General features: G+C 54.6%; 3 protein-coding genes across 3 annotated transcripts; 2 read left to right on the forward strand and 1 right to left on the reverse strand.

The window, feature by feature from the left end:
* Nucleotides 1-3,042: 3,042 nt before the first annotated feature.
* KRP23_1529 (uncharacterized protein) lies at nucleotides 3,043-3,526 on the forward strand (the record flags this gene model as incomplete). The annotated part of the gene is made up of 2 exons (XM_067886117.1): nucleotides 3,043-3,297; nucleotides 3,362-3,526. 2 exons carry the CDS (start codon nucleotides 3,043-3,045, stop codon nucleotides 3,524-3,526), a joined length of 420 nt encoding a protein of 139 aa, XP_067752105.1.
* A 9,132-nt stretch (nucleotides 3,527-12,658) lies between these two features.
* KRP23_1530 (uncharacterized protein) lies at nucleotides 12,659-13,497 on the forward strand (the record flags this gene model as incomplete). The annotated part of the gene is made up of 4 exons (XM_067886128.1): nucleotides 12,659-12,913; nucleotides 12,973-13,077; nucleotides 13,138-13,231; nucleotides 13,298-13,497. 4 exons carry the CDS (start codon nucleotides 12,659-12,661, stop codon nucleotides 13,495-13,497), a joined length of 654 nt encoding a protein of 217 aa, XP_067752106.1.
* Nucleotides 13,498-13,609: 112 nt separating this feature from the next.
* KRP23_1531 (uncharacterized protein) lies at nucleotides 13,610-15,373 on the reverse strand (the record flags this gene model as incomplete). The annotated part of the gene is made up of 1 exon (XM_067886139.1): nucleotides 13,610-15,373. One exon carries the CDS (start codon nucleotides 15,371-15,373, stop codon nucleotides 13,610-13,612), a length of 1,764 nt encoding a protein of 587 aa, XP_067752107.1.
* Nucleotides 15,374-15,375: the final 2 nt, after the last annotated feature.

A 15,375-nucleotide genomic window follows, 5' to 3' on the forward strand; every position in this document is an offset into this window, starting at 1 on the left:
AAAAACCTTTTCGGGTCGAACCCGTACCTGATCGTGGAGACGTACTCTTCGGCGAGTTGTGCAGTTCCTGCCGACATCACTGGGATAGCGACATACTGGGCAGATGGCAAGTGCCACAAGACTGATACGTCCGCCAGCTACAAAGCGACGAGGTCGCCGGACGGCTCCGCGTCGGTACTCACGTACTCGACTGCTGATTGCACCAGCTCGGCGGTGTCCACATTCACGTGGACGGCGGCTATGGCGGATCCGAGTACTGGAAATGCATGCGATGGTAGTGCGAATGGTCTCGCGAACAAGAAGGTGTACGGTGGCGGAGCGACGTTCTACTTGACATCGATTGTGAGGTACGACACGAATGTGGGTGGCTGCAGCTCTCCTACGGTGCCAACACAGCTCTCAACTACCATTGGTACCACCGATACCTGTACAGCGTCGTCGACTTGCGCAGGTTCTGCTGTCCCATATACTAGGACGAACTGTAACACTGTTGCGAACTACAAAACCGACGTAGCTACGATGTACGGGTCTAGCCCTTACATCCTTGTGGAGTCATACGCAGCTGCCAAGAGCTGTGATCCAGCTTTTTTAACTGGCATAACGACGTACCTGGCGGACGGCAAGTGCCACAAGACAGACACAGCAGCGAGCTACCGAGCAACTAGGGCTGCGGACGGTTCAGCGTCGATACTCACGTACTCGACTGCTGATTGCACCGGCTCGGCGGCGTCCACATTCACGTGGACGGCGTCTATGGCGGATCCGAGTACTGGAAATACCTGCGATAATACTGCGAATGGTCTTGTAGACAAGAAGGTGTACGGTAGCGGAAGGACGTTCTACTTGACATCGATTGTGAGGTACGACACGAATGTGGGTGGCTGTAGCTCTCCTACGGTGCCAACACAGCTCTCAACAACCATAGTTATGGCGGATACTTGTGTAGCATCGTCGACTTGCGCAGGTTCTGCTGCCCCATATACTAGGACGACCTGCAACACCGTTGCGAGCTATAAAACCGATGTCGCTGCGATGTACGGGTCTAGCCCTTACATCCTTGTGGAGTCATACGCAGCAGCAAAGAGCTGTGATCCAGCTTTTTTAACTGGCATTGTGACGTACCTGGCGGACGGCAAGTGCCACAAGACGGGTGCGACGACGAGCTACGTCGCCACGCGAGCGGCGGATGGATCAGCGACTGTCAAGACAACATCCACCAGCAATGCATGTGCAGGCACGGTCACCATGTTGGATGTGTCGTCGTCTCAGGCGAAGGGCCAGTCGTGTGCTGCTGATGCGAATGGTATCTTGGACAATAAGATATACGGCGCTGGAACAACGACTCTTTACTTGACGTCGGTGCTGGGATTCGACGACGACACTGGTACGTGTGTGTCTCCTGCGGTTCCGACGTCTGTAACGACGACTGTGGCAGCTTCTTCGACTGCATGCACGGCCACGTCGGTTTGTAGCGGCACGGTGGATCCCTGGATTGGCACTGCGTGCAGTACGTCTCTGACATATTCAAGCGATTTGTTGGCACTGTTTGGTACGAATCCGTACGTGATTGTGGAGTCATACACTTCAGGAAAACAGTGTGACGGCACGAAGCTGCTGTCCAAGAATGCGTATCTGGCGGACGGTGTATGCCACAAGACGAGTGCGACGACGAGCTACAAAGCTACACGAAAGGAAGATGGTGCCATTACGATTAATATGTTCGCGGACTCGTCGATCTGCGATACAGTTGGAGCGACACTCGCTATGACTGCAGCACAAGTCACAGGCAACTCGTGCGCCAGTGATGGAAATGGCATCCCTGACACCAAAGTGTACAGTAGCGGCACAGCTCAGCAATATTTGTCGACAACGATGGTCTACGATACCAAAATGGGTGACTGCAAGTTGCCAGCGGTGCCGACGCAGCTCTTTTCAGCGGTGGTGGACAAGAAATCTTGCGTATCGTCAAACTATTGCACGGGTGGATCCTCGCCTTACAATGGCACAATCTGCACTTCTACCTCAAGCTACCAGAAGGATGTGGCAGCCGTGTTCGGCTCGAATCCATACGTGATCGTGGAGAAATACGGCAGCGGGAAGAGTTGTAGCGCGGCAGCTCTCTCCAGCATCGGGACGTATGTTGCGGACACCAAGTGCCATCGATCGAGCTCGAGTACGAGTTTTAGGGCGATCCGCAAGGCAGACGGATCGGCCACGATCATGACGTACGCCGAGTCTGGAAGCTGTGGCCGCGGTCCAGCGACTCTCGCCGTCACAGCCGAACAGGCCACCAGCAACTCGTGTGCGAGGGGATCTACTGGTGCTGTGGACGCCAAGCTGTACGGTGGTGGAGCGACGCCGCTGTTCCTGACGGTGACTGCGGTCTACAGTTCAAACGTAAATGGCTGTAAATTGCCATCGACTCCGATGATGTGGGTTGCAACCCCGCTGAGCGTCGATGTGTGTGTGCCGTCAGCCGGTTGCCGTTATGCTGGGCCCTTGCCCACCAGCACCGTGTGCAGCTCCACGCGAACATACCACGAGGATGTGGCTGTCGCGTTTGACTGGAATTCGTTCGTGACGGTGCAGAAGTACATCTCCGGAAAAGGGTGCTCCGAGTCAGCACTATCCAGCGTCACTACATACTTGGCTGACGGCTCTTGCCATAGCTCAAGCTCGTTCGCCAGCTTCTCTGCGACGCAACGCACCGATGGCTCGGTGATGATTGAGATCTACATGGACTCGATGTACTGCGGGACGGAGGGCTGGAAACTGACTGCGAGTGCAGCCCAAGCCACCAGCCACGCTTGCATCAGCACTGGATTCGGAGACATCAAGGTTAGCAGCATACAAAAGTGAGATCGAGCAGGGTAAGTGATGCGACCGAGAGAGGGTAAGTCAACCAAATTGAAGTACTAGTCTGTAGCTATAATGATACAGCTACCGAATGTAGTCTTGATATTTGTATTGCGACCACCGAAGCCTGTCAAAAGATCGCGAGACGACGCCGATCAAAATCTTTCGTAGCTGCTCGAGTCCGACATGGCGCCCCTGCTGTTCTCTCTTCTCCTGCTTCTGTTCGTCCACAGCGTCAACGGCGCACGTTCTCCACCTCAATTGCCGCGTCAATTCCAGGCGGAGGTGCAAGTTCTGTCGCACCTGACCGACCCTCGACAGGAGTATCCGCCGTCCATGGGGAGGATGAGAGTCCAGTACGACTTCGACCAGCAGCTCGCGCGGGCCGAAATGGTGGAAGGTTACAACGCAGGGAAAACCTTCGTGCGGCGCTACGACGAGGTAGAATCTATTGGATGTTTGGTCATGTATCTCTTTGGATACTGAGTCTTTTTACTGTTGCTAGAAACAAGAGTTCATGGTCAAGAGCGGGGAGTTCCGCAAGTGCGAGCGCGCGTATTTAGGGGATACGATGCCAACGCCCGAGATCCCTTTTGTCCAGGAGTTTGTGGTACGCTATATAGTCTATTCAATTGAACAAGGTGGTGAAGCTGACGGCGGTGGGATGTAGGCAATGGAGAGTGCTGCCCCGATACACCTGTTGGCTTTGCAGATCTGCAGGTCCGACGCTGGCACGGACCCTGCTACCACACACCTGCTCGCGTGTCAATGTGTGCTTGATTCCTGTCTACGGAGTTTGTTGGTTGAGCGCCGGGCCTTTAGGTCTGGAGGAGCGGGTTCAATTCCCGTCAAGGGCTTTGTGCCTATGTCTGTGTGTGCTGTGTTTGTGTCTCTTTATATGTAGGCTGTCTATCTACACGGTACGCGCTGCCTTCGCCCACGGCTTGCCTGTATTGCTTGCCAACATAATACTGACTTTACTGAAATAGAACTTGTATCCATCGTGTTTGTGTCGTTCGTTGTGAATGCCACACCTCAGGCGAAGCAAAGAAATATGGGTAGTGCAGCCTTCGGCGTCGGATCGGTAATGTCGCCTTCGAAGATGCGCTCCCGGTACTGACCAAGAAGGTCATCCAGATCGCCAGTCTTATGCAGCGCACGCATGCCCTTGACGACAGGACCAACGGCAATGTCTCGAGGCCCCTGGGCCGCCAAGAACTTCAGCGTCTGCAATTCTGTCTCGACGCCGAGTTTGTGGACTTCTGCCTTAAACGCAGGGGGCGACGGATCCAGTTTGAAGCCTGAAGGTAAGCACAGGTTCATGAATGCTACTGCATACCTGAACTCATGAAAGATTGCCTTACTAACAGTGGTTGATTCGTACATGCGTGACACAACAGTAAACCACTTGAACCACGCCGTGACTGACGGTTTGGAGGCACACTTACGAGCTCGCTTTGGTTGGCCTTGCGCGGAATCCTCGAGAGGTTGCAGTGTAGTTTTCTGTGCGTGATTGCCAATATACTCCGCCGTCAACTCCAATGCTGCAAGTCTTTTCTCCACACGTGTTTGACGGAGCAACCGCTCCCTAAACTACTGCGACTGCTTCTACAGAAGAGCGAACATATTGACCTAAGCTGCTGTTGTTGCGTTTCCCTTTTCTTCAGGAGGCGGTTTGAAGGCAGCGCGGAGCGTGAGCGACCATGCCAACAGTTTGGAGCCACGTATTGCGAGCGAATCGAGTGCTTCGCGGACGTGAACAACGTAAGAACAGCTTGGGCGGTGGTGCTGCATATCGGGGAAATACAAAATCGGCGTCACCAACAAGACTTCCAGCACCTGGGTGTCAATGTTCCAGGCCAGCTCTGGAAACCCCGCTGCCACCGAGAAGAGGACTTAATGCAGCTTGTCGACGCGGGATTTGACGACATCATCCAGGCCGGACGCGTGCCTATTGACCCCACCCACTCAACTGACGTGCTACTTGTTGATCCTCGTGTGTTGTGTTCAGCATGTAGGAAAAGGCCTTGCTCACGCGGAACATGTTCCAGCGCTCTTGGTCGACAACCCAGTCGGAACCGATTCGACTGTCAATGTTCGCGTACATGGCTCCGCCACGCCTGAAGAAGTGCGATGTCGCTTGGTGAGTCAACTACCCTGTACCACAGGCAGTTCTGTAACAGTGACTAAAATCGATTGATGTAGGGTTTAGCGTCGAGAGCTGTACGTTTTGGATGTGGTTACGGCGCTGTGATAGTTAGCACTTCATCGATCTCGCGGTTGAACAGAGAGATCAGGGCGAGGTCTTCGTTCTCACCTCGAGCATCGGTCGTACACAGGGAAGCAGCAGCAGCAAATTGGGGAAAGATGCGGGCTCCTGGTGTTTGCTGGAGGACCGAAGCGACGGCATAACCATAAGTAATAGTTAGCACTATAGAAAATAAAGGCATTGATTGTCACCTTGTAGTATGGTCACCAGGATATACGCACAGCTGTGCCTTCTCCAATTGCTCAGCATCGGAGCCACAATCGTACAGGTACCACATTGTGGCCACTAGCGCCGCGTCCAGGTCGTCAGAGTTGGTGGAAGCGTGCACATAGAGAGCCGAGATAATCGCCTTTAGATCCTTCTTCGTGCGCGGAGGGGCGTGTTTCGTGATGCTCTGCTCCAGTCTTTTTCATAGTACCTATCTAGCGTAGCTAGCATCTTTTGCAACTTTTCGCTACGCATTGGCTTTGCTGCGGATACAGATCCACCAGCCAGTTTTCATCATTACAGAAGTATGAAAACCATTGTTCATCGACAGTGTTACGCCTAGCCTTCCTACACTTTTCACTGAACCCACCCATACTTGTCAAGAATAACAAACATGCTTTTACCTGTGTTGTCTTTAGTGATGCGGTCGTGCACACTCAATATCACGTAACGAACGATTCCTGCCAGATATTTGTGGAATGCCCGATTGGCGGCGTGCAGTTTTAGAATCCTTCTATTGGTAGATTCGCTGGGCAAAAATACTCAAATGTGTTATTTCTATTAGCGGAAATGCAAATAACAAGGTTCTAATTTGGGGCAATGACATGAGAACGGTCGCATTTCAAGACACCAGTGCTGGTCCTGGGCAACGGTGCACCAAAATGATTCATTCTCAAAGTTGCCGAGTTCTGAAAGCAGCCAAGCGACCAAGCGACCTAGCGACTGCGACCGCCAGCGACTACCGCCCAGTGATCGTAATGAAGCCTTTCGGGCTTCGTAGCCTTGGTGTGGCTGCTTTGCTTGCAGCACTTGCACGTCCGGTTCACGCTACTCCTATCAGTCTGACAGCAACCACTCTCTACACTGCGGCAAGTCAATGTGGTGCAAACCCTTCGAGCCCAGGAGTGCCTGTTCAAGTGAATGCAGTGCCTGTCACCGGCAGCGGCTCGTGCTCAGCAGTTCGAACATGCGGGGCCTTGAGCAGCTTGCTGTATCCAGATGTCAACTGTTTCACCTCGGATGGCACCACAGCTGGCGCTTTTGAAGTGGCAGTTAAAAACCTTTTCGGGTCGAATCCGTACCTGATCGTGGAGACGTACTCTTCGGCGAATTGTGCAGCTCCTGCCGACATCACTGGGATAGCGGCATACTGGGCAGATGGCAAGTGCCACAAGACTAATACGTCTGTCAGCTACAAAGCGACGAGGTCGTCGGACGGCTCCGCGTCGGTACTCACGTACTCGACTGCTGATTGCACCAGCTCGGCGGTGTCCACATTCACGTGGACGGCGGCTATGGCGGATCCGAGTACTGGAAATGCATGCGATGGTAGTGCGAATGGTCTCGCGAACAAGAAGGTGTACGGTGGCGGAGCGACGTTCTACTTGACATCGATTGTGAGGTACGACACGAATGTGGGTGGCTGCAGCTCTCCTACGGTGCCAACACAGCTCTCAACTACCATTGGTACCACCGATACCTGTACAGCGTCGTCGACTTGCGCAGGTTCTGCTGTCCCATATACTAGGACGAACTGTAACACTGTTGCGAACTACAAAACCGACGTAGCTACGATGTACGGGTCTAGCCCTTACATCCTTGTGGAATCATACGCAGCAGCAAAGAGCTGTGATCCAGCTTTTTTAACTGGCATAACGACGTACCTGGCGGACGGCAAGTGCCACAAGACAGACACAGCAGCGAGCTACCGAGCAACTAGGGCTGCGGACGGTTCAGCGTCGATACTCACGTACTCGACTGCTGATTGCACCGGCTCGGCGGGGTCCACATTCACGTGGACGGCGGCTATGGCGGATCCGAGTACTGGAAATACCTGCGACACTAGTGCGAATGGTCTTGTAGACAAGAAGGTGTACGGCAGCGGAGCGACGTTGTACTTGACATCGATTGTGAGCTACGACACAAGTAACGGTGGGTGCATCTCTCCTGTGGTGCCTACACAATTTGCAACCACCAACGTTGCAGCCACCGACACTTGTACAGCGACATCAGGTTGCGCAGGCTCTGCTGTCCCATATACTAGGACGGCCTGCAACACCGTTGCGAGCTACAAAACCGATGTTGCTACGATGTATGGGCCCAGCGCTTATGTGAGTGTGGAGTCATACCAAACTTCAAAGAACTGCGACCCTACTTTTTTGGCAGGCATTGTGACGTACCTGGCGGACGGTGTATGCCACAAGACGAGTGCATCGACGAGCTACGTCGCCACGCGAGCGGCGGATGGCTCGGCGATTGTCAAGACCTCGGCTGGCAGTGATGTGTGTGCAGGCGCGGTGACTACGCTGGATGTGTCGTCGACTCAGGCGAAGGGCCAGTCGTGTGCTGCTGATGCGAATGGTATCGTGGACACGAAGGTCTACGGCGCCGGAACAACGACTCTTTACTTGACGTCGGCGCTGGGATTCGACACGAACACGGGTTCCTGTGTGTCTCCTTCGGTTCCGACGTCGGTGACGACGACTGTGGCAGCTTCTTCGACTGCATGCACGGCAACGGCGGTTTGTGGCGGTTCGGTGGATCCCTGGACTGGCACTGCGTGCAGTACGTCTCTGACGTATTCGAATGATTTGTTGGCGCTAGTTAGTACGAAGCCGTACGTTATGGTGGAGTCATACACTTCTAACAAGCAGTGCGATGGTACAAAACTGTTGAGCAAGACGACGTACTTGGCGGATGGCGTATGCCACAAGACGGGAGGGACGACGAGCTACGTCGCCACGCGAGCGGCGGATGGCTCGGCGATTGTCAAGACCTCGGCTGGCAGTGATGTGTGTGCAGGCGCGGTGACTACGCTGGATGTGTCGTCGACTCAGGCGAAGGGCCAGTCGTGTGCTGCTGATGCGAATGGTATCGTGGACACGAAGGTCTACGGCGCCGGAACAACTACTCTTTACTGGACGTCGGCGCTGGGATACGACGATAACTCGGGTTCGTGTGTGTCTCCTTCGGTTCCGACGTCGGTGACGACGACTGTGGCAGCTTCTTCGACTGCATGCACGGCAACGGCGATTTGTAGCGGCACGGTGGATCCCTGGACTGGCACTGCGTGCAGTACGTCTCTGACGTATTCAAGCGATTTGTTGGCACTGTTTGGTACTAAGCCATACGTGGTTGTGGAATCATACAGTTCTGGAAAGAACTGCGACGGCACGAAATTGTCGAGCCAAACGGCGTACCTGGCGGACAGCAAGTGCCACAAGACGAGTGCTGTGTCGAGCTACAACGCTACACGAAAGGAAGATGGTGCCATTACGATTAATATGTTCGCAGACTCGGCGAGTTGCGATACAGCTGGAACGACACTCGCTATGACTGCAGCGCAAGTCACAGGCAACTCGTGCGCCAGTGATGGAAATGGCATCCCTGACACCAAAGTGTACAGTAGCGGTGCAGCTTCAGGCTGCACGGACGGCTACTGGGGATCGGTGTGTGATAAATATTGCGCGACACCAGAACATTGCAACAACGTACGATGTGATCAAAGTAGCGGGACAGGAGTCGAATGCCTGTCTTGCCAAAGCGGCTGGGAAGGGGATACGTGCGGGTCTTCGTCAACGTCTTCGTCAGCAGCTGATACGCCGAAAGCAACACCAAGCTGGACAAGGGAAACCCTCACAAGCGATGCGCCACCGACAAAAATGGCAGCGCTTTGGATTCAAGTATCTCTCGTTTTCTTTGGAATTCTTGGTTGTATTGAGGCAAGTTACCTATAGCATCCTGGCTTCCGAATCATAGACGATGACGTTGCAATGCATGCATATAAATCAAAAGTGCTTTACTTTCTGAGTATAGCGCAATTTCGTTTCATGTCTGAAGTGTTATAAAAAAATAGTTTACCTTAGTGAGGATCCAGCTATAATGAGCCATACTTACGCTTATTTGTCGGGGCATGGAGAGGCGATTGAAAACATGTTCGTGGCATGCTACTGCAGTACCAAGTTACTGGGGACGTTCTTGTGCCGCTTCGCAATGGTCACGAAATCTTTTGTCAAAAGTGCCCCGCAGATTCCTCGAGTCACCGGTGCGATGAAGCCCTTCAGGCTGCAAAGCCTAAGCGCGCTTGCGTTCTTGTTAGCAGCTGCGAGCCTGTTCACTTGGACGTTTCCGCTAAATACGATGTGGGGCCTTCGTGCACAGCTCATGTTTCGACGACGGCACCACCACTGATAGTGACAGCCACGGCAAGTGCTTCTGCTTGCGCTGCTCCTACTTCGTGGTCTTCGTCGGCGTGTAGTGCGGCAGGAGGGGACGGCCTTTTTTCAGCTACTAGCTGCTCGACGACGGATGGCACTGCGAGTGGCGAATTTATCGGGACGAAGCTCGTGACTTTGTTCGGCACTTCGAATCCGTATGTGACTATCGAGGAGTATACCGACTGCACAGATACCTCTACTATTACGAAAGTCACTGCATACTTGGCGGACGGCAACTGCCACAAAAAGACCGCATCAACAAGTTACAGAGCAGTCAGCAATGCAGTTGGTAGTTGTACTCGGACGATACCTGCACCTCACTAGGGGCCCTTACGAGTGTTACAACGGCCGATTTGACTACGTGCGATTCAGCGAAGGGCTTGAAGGTGTACAGTTCTGGCACAACCCCGGTCTACTTGCTGTCGACGAAGACCTACGCTTCCGCGGCGGGCTCTTGCAAAATTGCAGACGTGCCAAACATGGTATCGGCAGTAAAAGTCGACCCGCTTGATGCAGCATCCTGTGTGACAACGATGGTTTGTTCGAACCAGAATTTTCCAGCTACTACCAGCACATTGTGCAGTTCTTCGGCATCATACGTGGTGGACATGACTACTGAATTCAGCTCGGCTCCTTTTGTGACAGTGGAGACGTACACCAGTTCTGGATGCGCTTCTGCAGCGCTCACGAGCATCAAGACGTATTGGGCAGACGGAGACTGCCACAAGAAAGATTTATCGACTAGTTACAGGGCTGTACGCAAGCCGGATGGCTCATCGTCAATTCAGTTTTACGCGGACGCCACCTGTGCCACGACTACTGATGCAACAGTTGTTACGGTAGCGCAGGAGAATACGTGCGTTGGTTCTACGAAGGTGTACGGGGCCGGCGTGACGTCGTCGGGTACTTCTTCGACGGTGTTGTCCTCGACAATGCTCTACGACACGGACGTTGCCAACTGCCGGTCTCCTGGAATACCGATACAAGTGGCAACGGCAGTGGTTACGGATACTGCTTGTGTTGCATCATCGACTTGCAGTGGCGCAGCTGCCCCATTCACGGGAACGCTATGCAGTTCAGCGCTGACGTACAAGGACGATTTGGCTAATGCATTCGGGACGTATCCATACGTGATCGTGGAGAAGTACACTGCTGGGCAGTCTTGCGATGCAACGAAGCTGGCGGGTATCACGGCGTATGTGGCAGACGGCAGGTGCCACAAGACTGGCAACACGGCGAGCTTTATTGCGACAAGAGCGTTGGACGGCTCTGCGGCAGTCGTGACGTACACTGACTCTGACATGTGTGCTACGGTAAGTGGAGTGGTGCTGACTGTGACGGCAGCACAAGCAACGGGTAACTCGTGCGCCAGTGATGCCAATGGCGTCTTGGACATGAGAGTGTACGGCGGTGGAGCGACTGCCACAGTCTACTCATCAATAGTGAGTTATGGCTCCTTCACAGGAGGTTGCAAGCCGCCGGCAGTGCCGACGCAAGTCGTGACGACCCTCGAAAGCTCAAGTGCCTGCAAGTCGACGAGTGCTTGTTCTGGTACTTCCGCTCCGTTTACAGGTTTTGCGTGCACTTCGATCTTAACGTACAAGACGGATATGGCCAACTTGTTCGGAGGGACTCCACACATAATCGTGGAGCGGTACGCTCCCGGAAAAAGCTGCTACTCAGGAGGACTCATGAGTATCACGACCTTTCTCGCGGACAGCACATGCCACAAGACAGGCACCAGTGCGAGCTACAAAGCTACACGAAAGGAGGGTGGTGCCATTACGATTAATATGTTCACGGACTCGTCGATCTGCGATACAGTTGGAGCGACGCTCGCTTTGACTGCAGCGCAAGTCACAGGCAACTCGTGCGCCAGTGATGGAAATGGCATCCCTGACACTAAAGTGTACAGTAGCGACGCAGCTCAGCAATATTTGTTGACAACGATGGTCTACGATACCAAAATGGGTGACTGCAAGCTGCCAGCGGTGCCGACGCAGCTCTTTTCAGCGGTGGTGGACAAGAAATCTTGCGTATCGTCAAACTATTGCACGGGTGGATCCTCGCCTTATAATGGCACAATTTGTACGTCTACCTCAAGCTACCAGAAGGATGTGGCAGCCGTGTTCGGCTCGAATCCATACGTGATCGTGGAGAAATACGGCAGCGGGAAGAGTTGTAGCGCGACAGCTCTCTCCAGCATTGGGACGTATGTTGCGGACACCAAGTGCCATCGATCGAGCTCGAGTACGAGTTTTAGGGCGATCCGCAAGGCAGACGGATCGGCCACGATCATGACGTACGCCGAGTCTGGAAGCTGTGGCCGCGGTCCAGCGACTCTCGCCGTCACAGCCGAACAGGCCACCAGCAACTCGTGTGCGAGGGGATCTACTGGTGCTGTGGACGCCAAGCTGTACGGTGGTGGAGCGACGCCGCTGTTCCTGACGGTAACTGCGGTCTACAGTTCAAACGTAAATGGCTGTAAATTGCCATCGACTCCGATGATGTGGGTTGCAACCCCGCTGAGCGTCGATGTGTGTGTGCTGTCAGCCGGTTGCCGTTATGCTGGGCCCTTGCCCACCAGCACTGTGTGCAGCTCTACTCGAACATACCACGAGGATGTGGCTGTCGCGTTTGACTGGAATTCGTTCGTGACGGTGCAGAAGTACATCTCCGGAAAAGGGTGCTCCGAGTCAGCACTATCCAGCGTCACTACATACTTGGCTGACGGCTCTTGTCATAGCTCAAGCTCGTTCGCCAGCTTCTCTGCGACGCAACGCACCGATGGCTCGGTGATGATTGAGATCTACATGGACTCGATGTACTGCGGGACGGAGGGCTGGAAACTGACTGCGAGTGCAGCCCAAGCCACCAGCCACGCTTGCATCAGCACTGGATTCGGAGACATCAAGGTTAGCAGCATACAAAAGTGAGATCGAGCAGGGTAAGTGATGCGACCGAGAGAGGGTAATTGAAGTACTAGTCTGTAGCTATAATGATACAGCTACCGAATGTAGTCTTGATATTTGTATTGCGACCACCGAAGCCTGTCAAAAGATCGCGAAACGACGCCGATCAAAATCTTTCGTAGCTGCTCGAGTCCGACATGGCGCCCCTGCTGTTCTCTCTTCTCCTGCTTCTGTTCGTCCACAGCGTCAACGGCGCACGTTCTCCACCTCAATTGCCGCGTCAATTCCAGGCGGAGGTGCAAGTTCTGTCGCACCTGACCGACCCTCGACAGGAGTATCCGCCGTCCATGGGGAGGATGAGAGTCCAGTACGACTTCGACCAGCAGCTCGCGCGGGCCGAAATGGTGGAAGGTTACAACGCAGGGAAAACCTTCGTGCGGCGCTACGACGAGGTAGAATCTATTGGTTATTTGGTCATTTATCTCTTTGGGTACTGAGGCTTTTTGGCTAGAAACAAGAGTTCATGGTCAAGAGCGGGGAGTTCCGCAAGTGCGAGCGCGCGTATTTAGGGGATACGATGCCAACGCCCGAGATCCCTTTTGTCCAGGAGTTTGTGGTACGCTATATAGTCTATTCAATTGAACAAGGTGATGAAGCTGACGGCGGTGGGATGTAGGCGATGGAGAGTGTGAGAGGTAAGGTGTGTGAACACTGGATGCACGCGCATGAAGATGTCCGTGTGCATGTGTACAGCGATGTTGCTACGAATGGTACGAGTGATACCTGGTTCATCTCTAGACTCGACATCTTACAAACCTTGGTTTTTACCGGTCCAGTTCCTATTCGACTGACGGAGGAGAACCTTATCGACGGACAGCCGACCATGTTGCTGACGTTTGACCTGCTGAACGTCCACGTGGGGCCGCAGAACGTGTCGAGTTTCTCTATTCCGGACGGCTACGAACCGAGTGACTGCGTACGAAGTGTGGGGGGCTTCCCGTACATCCACGCGTTCCACTACTACCTGCGATTCTAATACTTAGAAGCGAGTCAACGATGGATAACTGTTTTTTTTCTCTCGATACAAATGTTCATCACTCGAGCACAATGCAGCTGCCCCTGTCGGCAGCGACGTGTCGGTATCCTGCCTATCTCCAGTATTCTCCTGATCCACCCATATATCCTCCGTTGTTTTGCTGCTGCTGTTGTTGCTGCTGTTGTTGCAGCTGCTGCTGTTGTTGCTGCTGCTGCTGTTGTTGCTGTTGTTGCTGCTGCTGCTGCAGCGCGTTGTCGAAGGCTAGTTGCCGACCACCAAGAGGCGGCAATCCCATGCCGTTGAGTGGCTGGCCCATAGCGGAGTTGGTGTACCCTGCTGAGCCAAACACGTTGGGATCTTGGGTGGTGCCGTAGTTGCCGAACTGGTCGCCGTAGTACCCCGCAGTAGAGCCATACCCATAACCTCCGAAGCCCATCGGCAATCCACCGGTAGCGTTGCTGTTGATCGTGGCATCTTCCGGTTCAAAGCCCTGGTGATACTGCGGCTGGGGAGGAGCCAAGTGGTGCATCTGCATCTGCTGCTGGGTCCGGTACAAATCCTGGAATACGGGTGGCTGCAATTGTTGCTGCTGAATCGGCTGGTGCTGACCCTGCATCTGCTGGTTTTGCTGGCTCACAACCTCCTTCATGATGTCCTGCGTCGAGTGGAAGGCGGCGTTAAGTAACGCCTGCGTTCCGTCCGGGACATAGTCGTCTCCATCTTCGCCCTGATTCACTTCAGTTTGCTCCGTGATGCTCTCAGGTTGCAACGGCTGCTGGGAGTACTGCTGCACGGACTCGTCCGGGCCCGGCTGCTGGTGCATCGCAAAGATGTCAGCGGCAATGGCAGCGTGCTCCTCGTTGACAGTGGACGCAGCACCTTCCTCCAGCGCTCCGCTCTTGTCGCCCGTACTGGCAGTCACCCCAGGCGCTGCAGCGCCGGTCTTCTCCTTTTCTTTCTCCTTGGCCTTTTCCTTCTCCTTCTCCTTGGCAGCCAGTTTCTGCTTCTTCCTCTCCTCCGCCTTCTGCGCCTTCTCCGACTCGATCTGCTTCACCTCATTAATATCAATCATGGAAATGCGGCTTCTCTGGCGCTTGAAGCGCCCCGCGTCAGCCTTGCGTCGGATCTCCGACGACAGCTCCGTCAGGTTCTTCTTCTTCCCCACCGGAGGCTTCGCCGCCGCTTGCGTCAAACGCGTCGCCGTCGACGCTGTAGCCGCCGTCGAAGCTGCCATGGCACCCGACGCCCCCAGCGGCCGCGCCATCTGCGGCCGGTGTAGCGGCTTCTTCACGGGCGACTCGCTCACCTCGTCCTCCTTCCCATGGGCGTCGTCGTCCTCTCCGCTCACGGTGAAGTGCGTGGTGGTCGCGGGCGCCACCTGCGGCCGCAGCGACGCGTTCAGCAGTCCGTTCTCCAGCGAGAAAAAGTCGTCGAGCGCCACCTGCGACGAGCCTCCGCTTCGGCGCTTCTTAGGAGAGGAAGCCACCACCTGCAGCACTTTTGAGGCGGTGGCCTCTAATTGGGAGTGCAAATACGAGTCTGCGGGCTGTCCGTCGGCCTGCAGCACCAGGAACTGCTTGACGATGCCGCCGCTGACCTTGACCCACTCCTCGGCGTCGCTCTCGGCCAGTCGCAGCAGCGCGTCCACCTCCTTCTGGCCAGCAGCAGCGTCGGCTTCGTCTCGGCGGATGCTCAATAAGGACAGCAGCAGTCGCACCTTAATGGGCGTCTCCAGGTGCGGGAAGCTGCCGCGCGCCTCCGCCAACTTTGGGGCCGTCAGAAGCCCCCCGAACTCGCGCGAACTCCACTCCAGACGCAGCTTCTGCAGCAGCCACGCGTCGAACGAGGACGGCGTCGACGCAGCGGCTTCCACCATTT

The sequence above is a fragment of the Phytophthora ramorum genome, assembly GCF_020800215.1.
Source record: "Phytophthora ramorum isolate Pr-102 chromosome Unknown Phyram_PR-102_s0001, whole genome shotgun sequence".
In the NCBI taxonomy this organism is placed as follows: Eukaryota; Oomycota; class Peronosporomycetes; order Peronosporales; family Peronosporaceae; genus Phytophthora; species Phytophthora ramorum.